Genomic DNA, 15,005 nt, shown 5'->3' with positions numbered 1-15,005 from the left:
TGTCAAATTTAGATCAAAATTTTGGGGATGTTACAAACATAAAACTACCAATAATTTTCATCATTTCATACTTCTTCAAACTCAATGGGTTCCCTGGATTCCATGAATACTGCCAAGATTTGGGATCAATTAATCAACGGGAGTCAAAGAATTCATCAAATTCATCGATGAGTGGCAGAAGAGCATTTATAGGTCACGAACGCGGTTCGGGTCGTCGCTAATAACATAGTGCCCAGCTCTACTAGCTATTCGCCACCACGTAGACGGTCATATATCCTTCGGGATCGTAAGCAAGCGAACACTCGTTTGATGAAGGACTACTTCAACGACAAACCTACCTATAACGACGCTATGTTTCGACGTCGTTTTTGGATGTCCAAGCGTTTAATTTTTGCGCATTGTTTGATATATGGAGCGGGAGTATGAGTATTTTCAACAGAAACCCGACGCAAGAGGATATTTAGGATTCTCCGCCATCCAAAAGTGTACTTCGGCTCTACGCATCCTCGCATACGGCAACACAACCGACATCAATTACGAGTATTTAAAGATGGCTGAGAAAACAACGAGAGATGCGCTGGAGAATTTTTGCATCGGTAAAATTTAAATTGTTTGTATTAATTATTGTTTTTAATATAAATATTTTTTAATGATTTATTTGTATAGGAATAATACAATTACTCTCGTCATTATCTGAGGATTCCTACTTCAAACGACCTAACTCGCATATACGATGTACACGAAGCAAACATTCTTTTCCAGGCATGATCGGGAGTATAGATTGCATGCATTGGGAGTGGGCCAACTGTACAGTCGCATGACGAGGTCAATACACTCGTGGTGACCATGGAGTTCCAACGGTTAGTCTTCAAGCCACTTGTTCACACGACCTCTGGAGTATAGATTGCATGCATTGGGAGTGGGCCAACTGTCCAATCGCATGGCGAGGTCAATACACTCGTGGTGACCATGGAGTGCCAACGGTTAGTCTTCAAGCCATTTGTTCACACGACCTCTGGATTTGGTCAGCCTACTTCGGCTCAGTCGGGTCCAACAACGACATAAACGTTCTCAACGCGTCACCCGTGCTAGAGTATTACATCAGCCGTAGCATACCGGTCTTACCGTTCTATGCCAACGATACCTTCTATCGTCACGGATACTATTTGGGAGATGGGATATATCCAGAGTACTCAATCATTGTCAAGACGTTTCAAGACCCGATCGAAGAAAAAAGAGAATATTTTAAGAAGAAGCAAGAGTCCGCGAGAAAGAATACCGAGAGGTGTTTCAGGGTTCTAAAAAACGTTGGCATTATGTGAATAACTCATGTCGTGTATGGTCGTTGGCAAAAATGAGCGATGCCATGTATACGTGTATCATATTGCATAATATGATTTTAGAAGACGAGGGAAACGCAATATGTCAACACTATATACCAGGAAGCGTTCCAGAACAGTTCTATGAACCAACCCAAGACCAACGAAAGTATAACATTCACCAGCTCACATCAAGTGATATACATAACCAATTGGAAGACGGATTTGGTTCAACACGTGTGGGATAATCGTCCCGTTGAGGACGAAGAGGAGGAGGAGGACGAAGACGCGGACGCGGACGAAGACGAAGATGAAGACGACTAGATTAGTTTTTTATTTGTATTTTTATATGTGTTTTGTTGTGGTGTGTTTTTTTATTATAATTTACTTTTTTATTATAATTTTTTTTAGTTTTATGTATTTTTTTGTATTTATTTTTTAATTTTAATACATTTTTATTTAGTTATTTAAATAAATTGGGTTTTATTTGTTTAGTTTAATTATAAAAAGAAATAATAAAAAAAGATATTGTGGGCCTAATTTGTAGCCCCTACACCATTACACCCCAAAAACAAATTTCCACCCCTTACTGACTAAGCTCCAGGTGTCGTAATTCGCCCCCTTTATAGCCCCTTCACTACGCATAACCTAACTAGTGGTATAATAACAAACAAAAGAGACAATATTAGACTAATATTAGACATATAACGTCATCATAGTTTTGACGCTTACCAACAAGAAGAACATGTTGTATACGTTATTACATATTCTTAAAAAGCCATCATTATAATTTTGTTTTGATCTAAACCTTTAAGTTTTACCACACCGTTTATCATATGTGTCTTACATATCAAATAAGATGGAAATTTTGTATTTAAAAAAATACTTTTAATACTTGTACTTCAAAGCAGCTCAATTTAATATTTTAGCGAGCTGATTTTTAAATAACATATTAACTTGCTCAACTTCTGTTTTTTAAATAAATGTGAACACGTAGTGTTATTTTTTTACTGACATTACAATCGTGTTTTATTGATAATGGAGTTATATTTACAATATATATATATATATATATATATATATATATATATATATATTTTAATTTGTCACCGTAAGATAGCAAATATTGGTATCATGACGTTTCAATCCGAACAACATCAATGTCAGTATTATCATACGCAAACTAGTGTTCAGTTTGTATTGTTTTCTATTGATACAAAACACGTGTCAATACTTTCTTGGATGTATCATGACTTTATTTTTGAGTTTTCTCTGTCAGTTGCTATACTGAGTGCTGATATCATACCAATACCTTAACGAATCAAACCAATACAAACACTTAATTTTTGGATCTTCACTTTCACTTGCTATGCGGAGTGTTGGTAAGTTGGTATTATCCTGATACCAAACCGATATTGATCAAATTTCCGGTACCTATCGCGTGGCATCCATCGGTTTTAAACAAAGAAAAGGAACATAACATGTTCAGTGACGGAATAAAGAAACAAATTGGGGAATAATAATAAGTTGAGTGAAAGAAAAGAAAAGAAAAGAAAAGAAAAGAAAAGTCGAATCTTATTATTATAAGCTTCGTCGGTATCACTCACGCACACAGTCGTCAGCATCTCCTCCGATCAATCAAATCAATGGCTGCTAATAAGGAAGAAGCTGCAGTGGCCGCCGATCTCATCGACTTCCTAAACGCCTCTCCCACCGCATTCCACGCCGTCGGTAAGTAACTCATTTCAATTGATTCATTCCGTCTTGTTTAATTTAATTGCGTTTTTATTGATCTATAGACGAAGCGAAGCGCCAATTGAAAGCTGCTGGATACGAGCAGATATTCGAACGGGGCGATTGGAATCTAAAACCCGGAAACAAGTATTTCTTCACCAGGAATTACTCCACCATCGTTGCCTTTGCTATTGGCAAAAAGTATGTCTTAATTCCAGTCCTACTACTTTGTTTTTCTTTAATTATTATTTGATCATTAGGTAATTTTTTAATTTTAAAATGTTATTATTTATTGTTTAGGTATGTTGCTGGCAATGGATTTCACATAGTAGGTGCTCATACTGATAGTCCTTGTCTCAAACTGAAGCCTGTTTCAAAGGTTATTCATCTGCATTTTTTGTAAACTATGTCTTTTCTATTTGTTTCACTCTATGTAGTTATCGCGGTGAGATATCGGTGATTTTTAATATTATGCAGAAATTATATATATACCAATTTAATACTAACAATTGTAACAAGTAGGAACTGATTAAGACTTAAAACACTAAAAACTGAGAATTAAGATTTAAAATACTAATATCGGAAATATCGGTCAAATTTGGGTCCAATATTATTGGGAATGATATTTTGACCGATATTTCACATGGGGACTGATAACCGATATATGGACGATATTGACTGCTGCGTAGGTTTCATTGATGGAAGTTGAGGTTTGGTTTGGTGCGTATTGATTAGGTATCGAAAGGTGGTTATTTGGAAGTCGGTGTTCAGACATATGGAGGTGGTTTATGGCATACATGGTTTGACCGTGATTTGACCATTGCTGGAAGAATGATTATTAAACAAGGGAAAGGTGATTCTGCAACTTACTCGCACCGGCTCGTTAGAATTCACGAGCCTATCATGCGGATTCCAACCCTTGCTATCCATCTTGACAGGTATATTATGGTATGGTTTGGAACGGGCTGGGTCGGTTGACCCGAAACATTTTGATCTAAAATGATTAGTGTGTTAAATATGATTAATAAGTAACATCTGATACAGTTTAACAGAGTTTTGACCTGTTTATAGTAACCGGCCCTTGACAGTTTTGATTGTTGTATTGTCTTTGGTTGGATAGGGGTGTTAATGATGGATTTAAGGTGAATACACAAACTCATCTGGCTCCAGTTTTGGCAACATCGGTTAAGGTAATAATAGTAATTACTTTATTTAAATATAGAATTGAATATTGAACTTTATGTTAAGTTGCTAGTATATCTTTTGATAGGCTGAGCTTAACAAAGCACTTGCTGAGAATGTGCCAGATGGGAAGCCCAATGAAGGCTCAAATGCTCCTAGTAACCAGAAGCATCATCCTCTTCTGTTGCAGGTGGTGCACTTTATTTGTTTATATTTTTTTCGTTAATTTTCAAAGTTACTTTAATATACTGATTATTTGTTTTCCTATTGTTAGCTTCTTGCTGCTCATGCTGACTGTAAACCAGATGACATTTGTGATTTTGAATTACAAGCATGTGATACTCAACCAAGTGTAATTGCTGGTGCAATGAAGGAGTTTGTATTCTCTGGAAGGCTTGATAATCTTTGTATGTCTTTCTGCTCTTTAAAGGTAAGAAATTACTGTTTTGACAATTGTGCGTTTCTAAAATAAATATATGAGTTGATACTATAAAAAACTAATTCACTTCTGTATATTAAAGTACCTAAACTTGTAAAAATTACACCAAAAGTCACTAAATTAATCTTTGCATACTAAAGTCCAAAACCTCTCTAAAATAGTCACTTGCGATTTCTTTTACAAATAATGACTTATCAAATCTTAAGATGGTTAAAATTTGATAAAGCGATATTCAACATTTGAAAAAAGAAAAAAAGTTTATACTATTTTCTTTAACCAGTTTAAGAGCTAAGAAGTCATTACTTAAAAAGATAATTCAAAAGCACACACATATTAGACAAGTTTGGGGGACTTTAGTATGCAAAAGTTAGTTTGCTGACTTTTTTTATGTGTTCTTTTACAGGTTGAGGGACTTTGGTATATATCAAAATTAGTACTTCATGAGAAAACCAAAAAACTCCATAATACATATATGCAATATATATCATACACACATGATTGCAGTATACTGCATATATATAGTATACATATTGCAGTATACTGTTTCATACTATGCTATCAATTTCGGTGCTATAGAGGTTATCGGATATCCAGCAAAATATCGATTGAAATATCGGTTCCGATAAAATCGGCGATATTTACCGATATTTTACTACCGCTATATCGGTCTTATCACTGAGTTTATCAGTTGAAAAGTTTTTTTTGCCCAAATATGACCAGTTTTACAACCCTAAGTCCATACCCGTTAATTTTTTTTCCCAGAACCCATATTCATTAAGTTTAACCCCAAAGCCTATCGACTCTGATGAATGAACGAGTGAACAACGACCTCATCCAGTAGATCACTCCATGCAGCCGATCCTCCACCTTACTATCCAGTCTAAGTTTTTTCTCCAAATCACTTTATCCAGTCATTTAGTTTGTTAATTGATAGTTTTGGGTTTTGACTTTTGATTTTGCTATTAATATTAGATAAGTTTTAGTATTTTGTATTACACATATATACAAATTTCGCATGATATTAAAGTTACCGCTATCGCTGTTTTTCCGCATTGCATAATTATACATATTTACTTTTTTTGGTTTTTTAATAATTTGGATATTGATATCAGGCATTAATAGACGCCACAGTGTCAGAAAAAAGTCTTGAAGATGAGAGTGGTGTAAGAATGGTGGCGTTATTTGATCATGAAGAAGTAGGGTCTAGTTCTGCACAAGGAGCCGGATCTCCAGTTATGTTTGATGCTCTATCCCGAATCACAACCTTTTTCTCTTCAAATCCACAGGTAATGATAGTAATAATAATAGCTTCATATCCTAATTATTATAATCTCTAATGAGTGTGGTGTAAGAATGATTGCATTACTTTTAATGTAGTTACTAGAGAAAGCAATTCAGAAAAGCTTTTTGGTGTCTGCTGACATGGCACACGCCTTGCATCCGAATTATATGGTTTGTGTCTAACTACCTTTTGTATAGTCTTTTTGTATCATATTCTTTTATAAATCTCTTTTTGGAATAATATCTTTTAGGACAAACACGAAGAGAATCATCAACCGAAGTTACATTCTGGGCTTGTGATTAAACACAATGCAAATCAACGATATGCCACTAATGCTGTTACTGCCTTCATATTCAAGGAAATAGCAGCCACACACAATCTTCCTGTTCAGGTTGGCCTGCTATATCATTTTCTGGTTTTTAAGATAATTTTAAAGGGAGAATTCCCTAAATAGCCCTTTTTAGGAGAGAAAAGGAGAAAATAGCCCTAAATCCTTCAATATTCCCAAAATAGCCCACAAAATTTGGACTCAGGAGACACATTGGGAAAAGATCTGACCAGATTTCTAAACCAATTGTTTTTTGACACGTGTAAAGATTTCTGAAAATCCGACCATATTTTTGAAAATATTGAGGGACCCGTTCATATTTCTCACTAAATCTTCTTCTCAAAAGCAGTCTTGCCAGACGGTTTTATAATGTTTCCTACTTGTTCCCTTCAAATTCTAAAGACATGGAAAAATGTGCCTTTAAATTTAGTCTTCCAAGACGCATTTTAGATGAATTTGTACCAAGAAGACGAGCTTTTGGTTAATTTCTTATGAGTTGAAATCTCGTCCACACCGACAAGATTAATTTTTAATCCGTCCACACCGACAAGATTTAAGTTAATTCCGTCCACACCGACAAGATTTAAGTTAATTTGGTTTTTGGGTTTTTGAAAACCATTTGGTTTCAATTTTTTCCGGTCTTGCTGTTTGAGCTTGAAACTTTTGGGCCAAGTAATTCAAATAATGAATTTGGGCCTGAAACTTTGTGCCTGACTTTTTTGTTAATATCGAGCCGGGGGTCTCATCGGAAGCAGCCTCTCTATCCCTATGGGGTAGAGGTAAGGCTGCCTACATCTTACCCTCCTCAGACCCTACCATAGCTTTTGCTATTGGTGGGATTACTGAGTACGATGACGATGAATGATTTATTAAACATTTGGGGCTACACCATTTATTATTTTTTTTTTATAAATTACTATACATTCAGACATATAATCCTTATATTTGATATCAAAACTTGGTTTTTTCAGTTTTTACGGGTTCACTTTTTTGGTACACGCAAAACCGTGTAAATTTGTTTAAAAATAAACATAATTCAAAGCTGTCAGTTTTGGATTGAATTCGGTTGTTAAAAGCTTAAAGATGAAATGATCAAGAGAATTTTTTTTGTATACCAGGACTTTGTGGTTCGGAACGACATGCCATGTGGTTCAACCATAGGCCCAATTCTGGCAAGTGGCATGGGGATTCGGACCGTTGATATTGGGGCCCCACAACTGTCGATGCACAGCATTAGAGAGATGTGTGCGGTTGATGATGTGAAGCATTCGTATGAGCATTTAAAGGCGTTTTTTGAAGAGTTCACTCGTCTTGATGCCAAAATTGCGGTTGACATTTAGACATCGATCTATCAAGTGGAATATGGTCAAAATGCCTTTGTTTCAGTTACTGATCCGATACATGGTTTCTGAATATGTAGTTTGCTTTTGAACTTGTGTAACATTTGTTCTTACAAACTTTAAAATCATACTTATGAACGGGTCTGGCCTGACAATAAACTTTAGTTTTGACCAGTTTGTTAACAAGTGTGTTGTTTTTTTGTTTTTTTAATGAGGCATAAATTCTAAAAAAATATTATTTTTAGTTAAATTATAAGGTTGAATATGGTGAAGTGGATGCACTCCTTCAGATACTAGGGATGAGCTCGGTACCGGTACTAAGAGTATTGGCACCGAAAATTCCCAAATATAGGTACCAGTACCGAAAATATTTAGTATGGTAGTTGTATCAAAGGCAAAGAATCGGAAAAGTACTGGTATTGTACCGATCCCGAAACGTCAAAAAATCACTATTAACAATACCGAATTCAATACATGACCCATTTGCTCATCCTTATTCCTTCCCCAATCCTAAACCCCATCCCCATAGACCATAGTAAATAAAAAAAGCTTAAAAATTCACTACTTATCGTCCCCGATCTCTAAACCCAACCCCATATGTTTATGGGAACTCAAGCTAATATCTCATATTTGAGGGGTACTTTGGATCCCCATATCGGGTTTTATTGTTATTTTTTATTTTTGTTGTTATTTTTGTAAGTGGATATGAATGAAAAAAAAAGAAAAATTATTAAAAAAAACAAATATTGTTTAATTGAATAGGGTTATATAGGAGAATGAGATGTGAGATTTTTGAAAAATAAGAGAGAACTTTTAAAAAGGTTTAATTTATTTTTATTTTTTTGATACAGGTATATGACACTTTCGTTGTGTATTTGCTTTTACTACCGTGTCATTTAATACTGAAAGACAAAAGACATTTATTTTGTGATATGCAAATCTAGGTCACATGACATACGGAAAGTCGGAAAGTTATTGCACGAGTCGCTTTGAATGAAAAAAAATGCATTACGTGTATTTTTCAAAACTTACTTTAACATTTTACTTTATAAGAGCGTCATTTTCTATGAGTGAAGTAAAGTTGAAGAAAGACATTTTTATCATACTTACGAAAACGATTAAATATTTCTTATTTAAAACCCTAATTCTTTGTGCACTTTTACTTGGCACAAGTCTGGACTTGTAACTCGTATCATCATGCTTGTTTATTCATGCGGTCTTTGTTACGCTAGTCTACTTAATCTTTCTAATTATTTAAAACATCATATTATTGTTAACGACATTTAAATAAAAAAAGTCCTGCCTTTTGGGGTTGACCAAGGGTGGTTTGGTAACTTGACATGCGGTAATTGAAACCCCAAAAAGACGACGAAAGAACAACAGACGAACAGAAAACAGATTCCGGAGAAGAAGATTCATTCATTGCCTGTAAGTCCCAAATCCTCAACCAACAAAACCCTAATCATTCATTGCCTGTAAGTCCCTATTTCACCCTTTACAATATTCCCACTAACTAAATCTAGGGTTTCACCCTTAATAATATCCATCCCTAATGGGTCTCTGTTTTCACCTTATTTAACCAATCCACGTACCATTCTGTACTTACTTCCGTTCGATTAACCCGTCCTAATAGTTAACGGGTTTTTAGGGTTTTGTTCAATTGTTGGTGGGTTCAGATTATTATTATTATGGCGGGAAGTAGTAATAGTAATAATAATTTGATGAAAAACATTGAGGGTTCAAGCGGGTTTGGTAATTCCGGGGCTCAGGTTCAGTCTATGCCGCCGCCCCTCAACCATCCCAAGATGTCGGAGCCGCAGGCGCAGGCGTTAGCGCAGTCCCAGTACGTGCAGGCGCAGGTTCAGGCTCATGCGCGAGCCGCCCATGCTCGCTTTCAAGCACAGCTAGCTCAGTCCCAGAAGCAAAGTTTGATGGGAGGGGTTAGTTATACTACTACTACTACTAATAATAATAGTAATGTTAATGTGGGTGTTTCGTCACCGTCAACGGTTACACCGATGAATGCTAAACGATCGGGTGGTCAAAAACCGTCTTCTCGCCCCCCGAGTGCTTCTGGTGGTGGAGCTAGTTCGCCTTTGAAAACCATGGAGCTTGCGCCCGTGCCCCATAGGCGAAAACGGGCCCCACCCAAGAACCAAATACCAGAAAAGGTAGCTGCTTTTTTGCCCCAGTCGGCTCTTTACACTAGGTTACTGGACTTCGAGAGCCGGGTTGATGCTGCGTTAGCTAGAAAAAAGGTTGATTTTCAAGAGTCGGTCAAGAACCCGGCCCATGTGCAGAAAATGCTTAGGATTTATGTTTTCAATACGTTTGCAAACCAAACGCCAACACAGCCCGATAATCTTGAGCCACCTTCATGGTCTCTCAAGATTATTGGCAAGATATTGGATAACAGTTCAGATTTGTCTGACACGTTACCCGTTTTACAGAACACGTCTTCAACGAGCCCAAAGTTTTCATCTTTTTTCAAGAAAATCACTATCTACTTGGATCAAAAACTTTACCCTGATAATCACGTGATACTATGGGATAGTTCAAGATCTTTAACCCTAAACGAAGGTTTTGAGGTTAAACGAAAAGGGGATAAAGAATTCACTGCTATTATCCGATTAGAAATGAATTACAAGCCTGAAAGATTTAAACTTTCATCCGCTTTGAGTGAGATTCTCGGGCTCGAGATCGAGACCCGTTCACGAGTCCTCTCTGCGATTTGGCATTATGTGAAAGCCAAAAACCTTCAAATCCCAGATGATACGTCATATTTCACGTGTGACGCGCCACTCAGAAAACTATTTGGAGAAGAAAAGATGAAGTTTTCAATGGTTTTACAAAAGATTTCACAACATTTGACTCAACCGGGGCCGATACATTTGGAGCATAAAATCAAGCTTTCGGGTGATAATAATCCGGTTGGAAACACGTGTTATGATGTTCGTGTTGATGTTCCTTTTAATTTAGATAAAGACGTCTCTAGTTTTTTGGAAAAGTTGGAGAAACATAAAGAGATTGATGCGTGTGATGAAGTAATTTGTTCGGCTATTAAGAAGATTCATGAACATAGGCGTAGACAGGCTTTTTTTCTAGGGTTTAGTGAGTCACCAGGTGAGTTTATTAATGGGTTGGTTGAGTCACAGAGTAAGGATTTGAAGACGGCTGCAGGTGATGCTACACGGAATGCTGAAAAAGAGCAACGGGCTGAGTTTTATAATCAATCATGGTGAGTTCTTTGGTTTCTCTTTTTCTATTTATTTATATTTATTTGTTTTTTAAGTATTAGAGATGGGCGTGGGAAATTGGGTGGGTTTTACGGGTTGGGTAAAGGGTCAAAATTGGTAAGTTTTGTGTCATCGGAATGGGCGAGTAAATGCGAGTTGGGTTGACCTGTAACGCTTTTTGTTCGTAATCTTTAATTTGCTATTTAACATATTTGAAAAATATACGACTTCAGTAATAATATAATGTTTTAAACGAAAATGATAACATTTTACATGCACTTTGAACAACTTTCAACGTTTTTGATCTGTTGGAGATAATTCATAAAATGCAACCTGAATAGTTCCATTTATAATTACATTAGTTGAAACTGTCATATCTAGGGTTGTTTAAAAAGCTTGCGGCTCACTCGAAAAAATCACGTTCGAAATTGGCTCATGTATAAACGAGCCAAGCCGGTTTGTAATGAGCACACTGATCCTTAAACGAGCCGAGCATGAGCCAAGCTCGGCTGGGCTTGTGGCTCGCTGGTTCGTTTAAACTAAAGCCCAAGTTTATATACATATGCATGCACACACACACGTCTGTGTGCGTGTAAATTAAAGCAGTAAGACATTTTTTTAATGAAACGAATAAAAAATATTGAAAATACTTATAATATTGAAATTCGTGTTTTTTCTCCTCTACAATTATAGCCCTGATTTTAATATGTCTATAATATAACCCAAAATTGTAAGCCAGAATTCAAATATAAAAATATGATTATGAAGTTTATAAACTTTGCATTATGTGTATGTTACAAATATCATTCAGTTTTGTATATATATCAAAGTATAATTTAATAAAAAGTTTTAAAAATGAACGAGCCGGCTCGACGACCATGAGCTGGCTTGAGCTTTTGATGAGCCTAGCACAAGGCAGCATTCCAGCTCGTTATGATAGATGAGCAGGATCGGCTTGATTTATAAAATAGCTGATCCCGAGCCCACCCTGGCTTGGCTTGTTTACAGCCCTAGGCCGACACCTACTGGTTCCTTGCCGTATAGCTGATGCACATGACAAAATAGCATTTAAGTTATTCCACATGATGCAAAGTGGTTATTAAAAGTATGTATGTGCATTTTAAATGTGATTATTGCGTGTTTTAGAATAAGAATTAAATAAATGAATCGAATAAAGTTAGGTAATTTACTTAAAAGTGGTTTTGTATTTAACGTGCTTATATATTTATGTAAATTACTTTTGAACAGGGTCGACAACGCTGTTGTTCGTTACTTGAACAGAAAACCGACCACAGGAAGCAATGCACCGGGAAGCACATAGTTCCATAGATTCAGATGGTTTTAAGGAATTCACAAATGTTGTCTAACTTATTATTCGATTGGGAAACTGAGTTTGTATGCTATTTTCATGCTTTCATTGATCTAGTCTCTTTAGGGATTTCCTGTTATGTTCATATAGTGGCCTAATCAGGACGCGGGTGTACTAAAAAACAGACCGAAGCGTTTAAATCAAAACGGGACCCTCCCTTCTCTCTGAGTCAAGCTGCTGGTTCTAGATTTTTCACTCTCTTTGCGATGTCCTTCCTGTATGTTTCTCTGCATCGATCATTAAAGATGATCTTATGAAATACATTAAATCATGTCGTATGAGATGAAACGTTTTTATTTTATTTTTTGTTTGGTTTGCTTGCTTATTATAAAATAGTTTATAGGAAAAATAAAAAAAATAAACCCTCATTCCAACTCCACATCTCATCGTCAACACGGTTACGAGGCTTATTCAAATTTTTTATTTTTAATTGTTTTTTCACACCCATATGATGTTTGTATTAGTTTAGTTATGTACGCACTTATTGGATTTCCCATGTTTAGTTTAATTGACGAATTCTGTTAGATCCGTAGAAAACATTACTATAGAGGGGAGGAGGGGTAGAGGACGACCGAAATTGACTTGGGATGAGAGGATTAGGCATGATTTGATAGACCTAAACCTCTCCGAGGACATGGTTAAGGATAGGAATTCGTGGAGAAGTAGAATTAAAGTTAAGGATTTTTAGAGAGAATTGAATACCTTAGGGCTTAGACTTAACTTATTTAGGTCACATATCATAATGGTATTTCCCTTACATATATTATTATTATTATAATTATTATTAGCTTTTATATAGATGTTAAACTGTGATCTTATTATTAATATTATTATAATTAGTAGTAGTTTTTATATAACTGTTAAACTTTGATTTCCTTTATTTTGCTTCATACACATGTACTTAGAGCCGAGGGTCTCTCTGGAAGCCACCTCTTTATTCCTTTGGATAGAGGTACGGTGTGCCTACATCCCACCCTCCCCAGACCCTACTTATAGCTTTGCTGTCGGTGGGATTTTACTGGGTATGATTGATTGATTGATTGATTGATGTTTAGTTTAATTGAAACCACAAAGGCCCAAATCCATTTATTGAGGATTTTGCGGTCAACAACTGGAGCGTGGCTGGAATTGGGGTCGGTCCGTGTAGGGATGCTCACGAGCTGAACCGAACGGTTGAATTTCAACTCGAGCGAAAATCAAAACGAGCATTTTTCAATCGAATATCGAGTGATTTCGAGCATTATTTATTTCTTTTTCACTGAAAATTTTCAATAAGAAACAAATTTGAAAGTTGTAAATAATATATTTTAGAAATAAATTAGTAGTTTTTAGACAAACGCGTAATCGATTGTAAATTTTTCTTAAAAAAAAGTTTGAAGTAAAATATAATAATCATGTAAACAAACTTCTATTATTCTAAAAACTAATATTGACGGAATATGAAAAATTTAAAGTGGTAAAAATAATTGTAAGCTTATATTTATGTGTTTTGTCTATATATTTATATATTTGTTCACATATAGTTTTATATAAAATAAATTAAAAATATTCGAGCCGAACCGAACCGAACAGACTTTGCTCGTTGCTTGGCTCTTTTACAAACCGAATCGAGTAGAGCAACTCACTTTCAATCGAGCGAAAAAACGAGCGATCAATTTTTGAGCGAGAGGCGAGCGAGTTCAAGCGATGAGCGATTTGGACGGCCCTAGATAGGTGGGTAGTTGATATGGAACATCCTATAATATTAGTTTGTAACTTCTTAAAAAGCAATTAATTTTAATATATTAATCTTGATAAAAATAAAACAAATTGATGTGTATTTACTAAAAGGAAAAAGTGAGTACGGTGCTGTCAGCTATGTAACCTTACATGAAAAACCAATTAAAACACATCACATTTAACTAAAATACCTTCCCCTTTTATAAAAATCTTTACTTACTAATCTTGAATCTGGAAAACAGTTGCTGCAGTTTTATGCTTTTGGATCTAGCTCGTACTCTAGAATTAATTGATTTTTTTTTCTTTTGAATTTTAAGTTATGTTTGAATTAAAATGAGGTTATATATAATAGTTAAATAATAAATAAATGTAAAACAAAAATTGGAAACACAAAAAGCTCCTATGGAAATATGCAAACTCTTGGATTATGTAAGTTTTTTTTTAATGGAAAACAAATTCATCCAATAAAAAGAAAAAAAACCCATCTTGAAAAACATGCAAAACTTTTGTTTTCAAATCGTAATAGCCAAATTAATGATTTAATTCTTCGTAAACAAACATTATAATAAAAAAATTAACATTTTGTCACTTTCTATTACAGTCGAGCTGTAGGTGGAAGTATATAATTATTTTAAGTATGGAAAGGAGTTTAATTAAATGGGGTTTTTTAATCAAAACTACGTAGTTTTGATTGGTTTCTGTGTAAGGTTACACGGCTAACAACTCCGTATTCACTTTCCCCATTACTATATATACAAATACAATTGAGGACTTTGGTGTCGCTAAGTCTCGATTGAGCCACTTGGCGACACCGTATTGGTCTCTGGCGATTGATTTTTTTTTCTAACTTTAGTTGTGGTATCGTAACGAACATAATAGAAGACGACCAAACATTAATTTTGTGTTTTTTTTTGTTTATTTTAGTTCGGTACGGTAACGAAATGACATAAACCAACCGAATTTGCCGACCGAACGTCAATTTTGTGTTTGTTTGTTTTAAATCCAGTAAGGTAACGAACGTGAAGTATACCGACCGAATTCGTGTGGACTCACAACC

General features: G+C 35.4%; 2 protein-coding genes across 2 annotated transcripts; both read left to right on the top strand.

Moving 5' to 3' along the window:
• The first annotated feature begins 2,901 nt into the window (after positions 1-2,901).
• Positions 2,902-7,814, top strand: LOC143583621 (putative aspartyl aminopeptidase). The gene is made up of 11 exons (XM_077065877.1): positions 2,902-3,050; positions 3,119-3,254; positions 3,354-3,432; positions 3,789-3,991; positions 4,174-4,243; positions 4,324-4,425; positions 4,510-4,665; positions 5,787-5,960; positions 6,052-6,126; positions 6,207-6,347; positions 7,403-7,814. The coding sequence occupies exons 1-11, from the start codon at positions 2,966-2,968 to the stop codon at positions 7,622-7,624; spliced, it is 1,443 nt and encodes a 480-aa protein (XP_076921992.1). The 5' UTR covers positions 2,902-2,965; the 3' UTR covers positions 7,625-7,814.
• A 1,370-nt stretch (positions 7,815-9,184) lies between these two features.
• Positions 9,185-12,191, top strand: LOC143583620 (SWI/SNF complex component SNF12 homolog). Its single transcript, XM_077065876.1, has 2 exons — positions 9,185-10,862; positions 12,109-12,191. The coding sequence occupies exons 1-2, from the start codon at positions 9,313-9,315 to the stop codon at positions 12,179-12,181; spliced, it is 1,623 nt and encodes a 540-aa protein (XP_076921991.1). The 5' UTR covers positions 9,185-9,312; the 3' UTR covers positions 12,182-12,191.
• The last annotated feature ends 2,814 nt before the right edge of the window (positions 12,192-15,005 follow it).

Source organism: Bidens hawaiensis, unplaced genomic scaffold (assembly GCF_021521415.1).
Source record: "Bidens hawaiensis isolate Kalapana, Puna unplaced genomic scaffold, B.hawaiensis_p1.1 tig00032473_1, whole genome shotgun sequence".
In the NCBI taxonomy this organism is placed as follows: domain Eukaryota; kingdom Viridiplantae; phylum Streptophyta; class Magnoliopsida; order Asterales; family Asteraceae; genus Bidens; species Bidens hawaiensis.
Note: the sequence above shows the minus strand (reverse complement) of the source record. Positions and strands in the feature narration are given on the sequence as shown.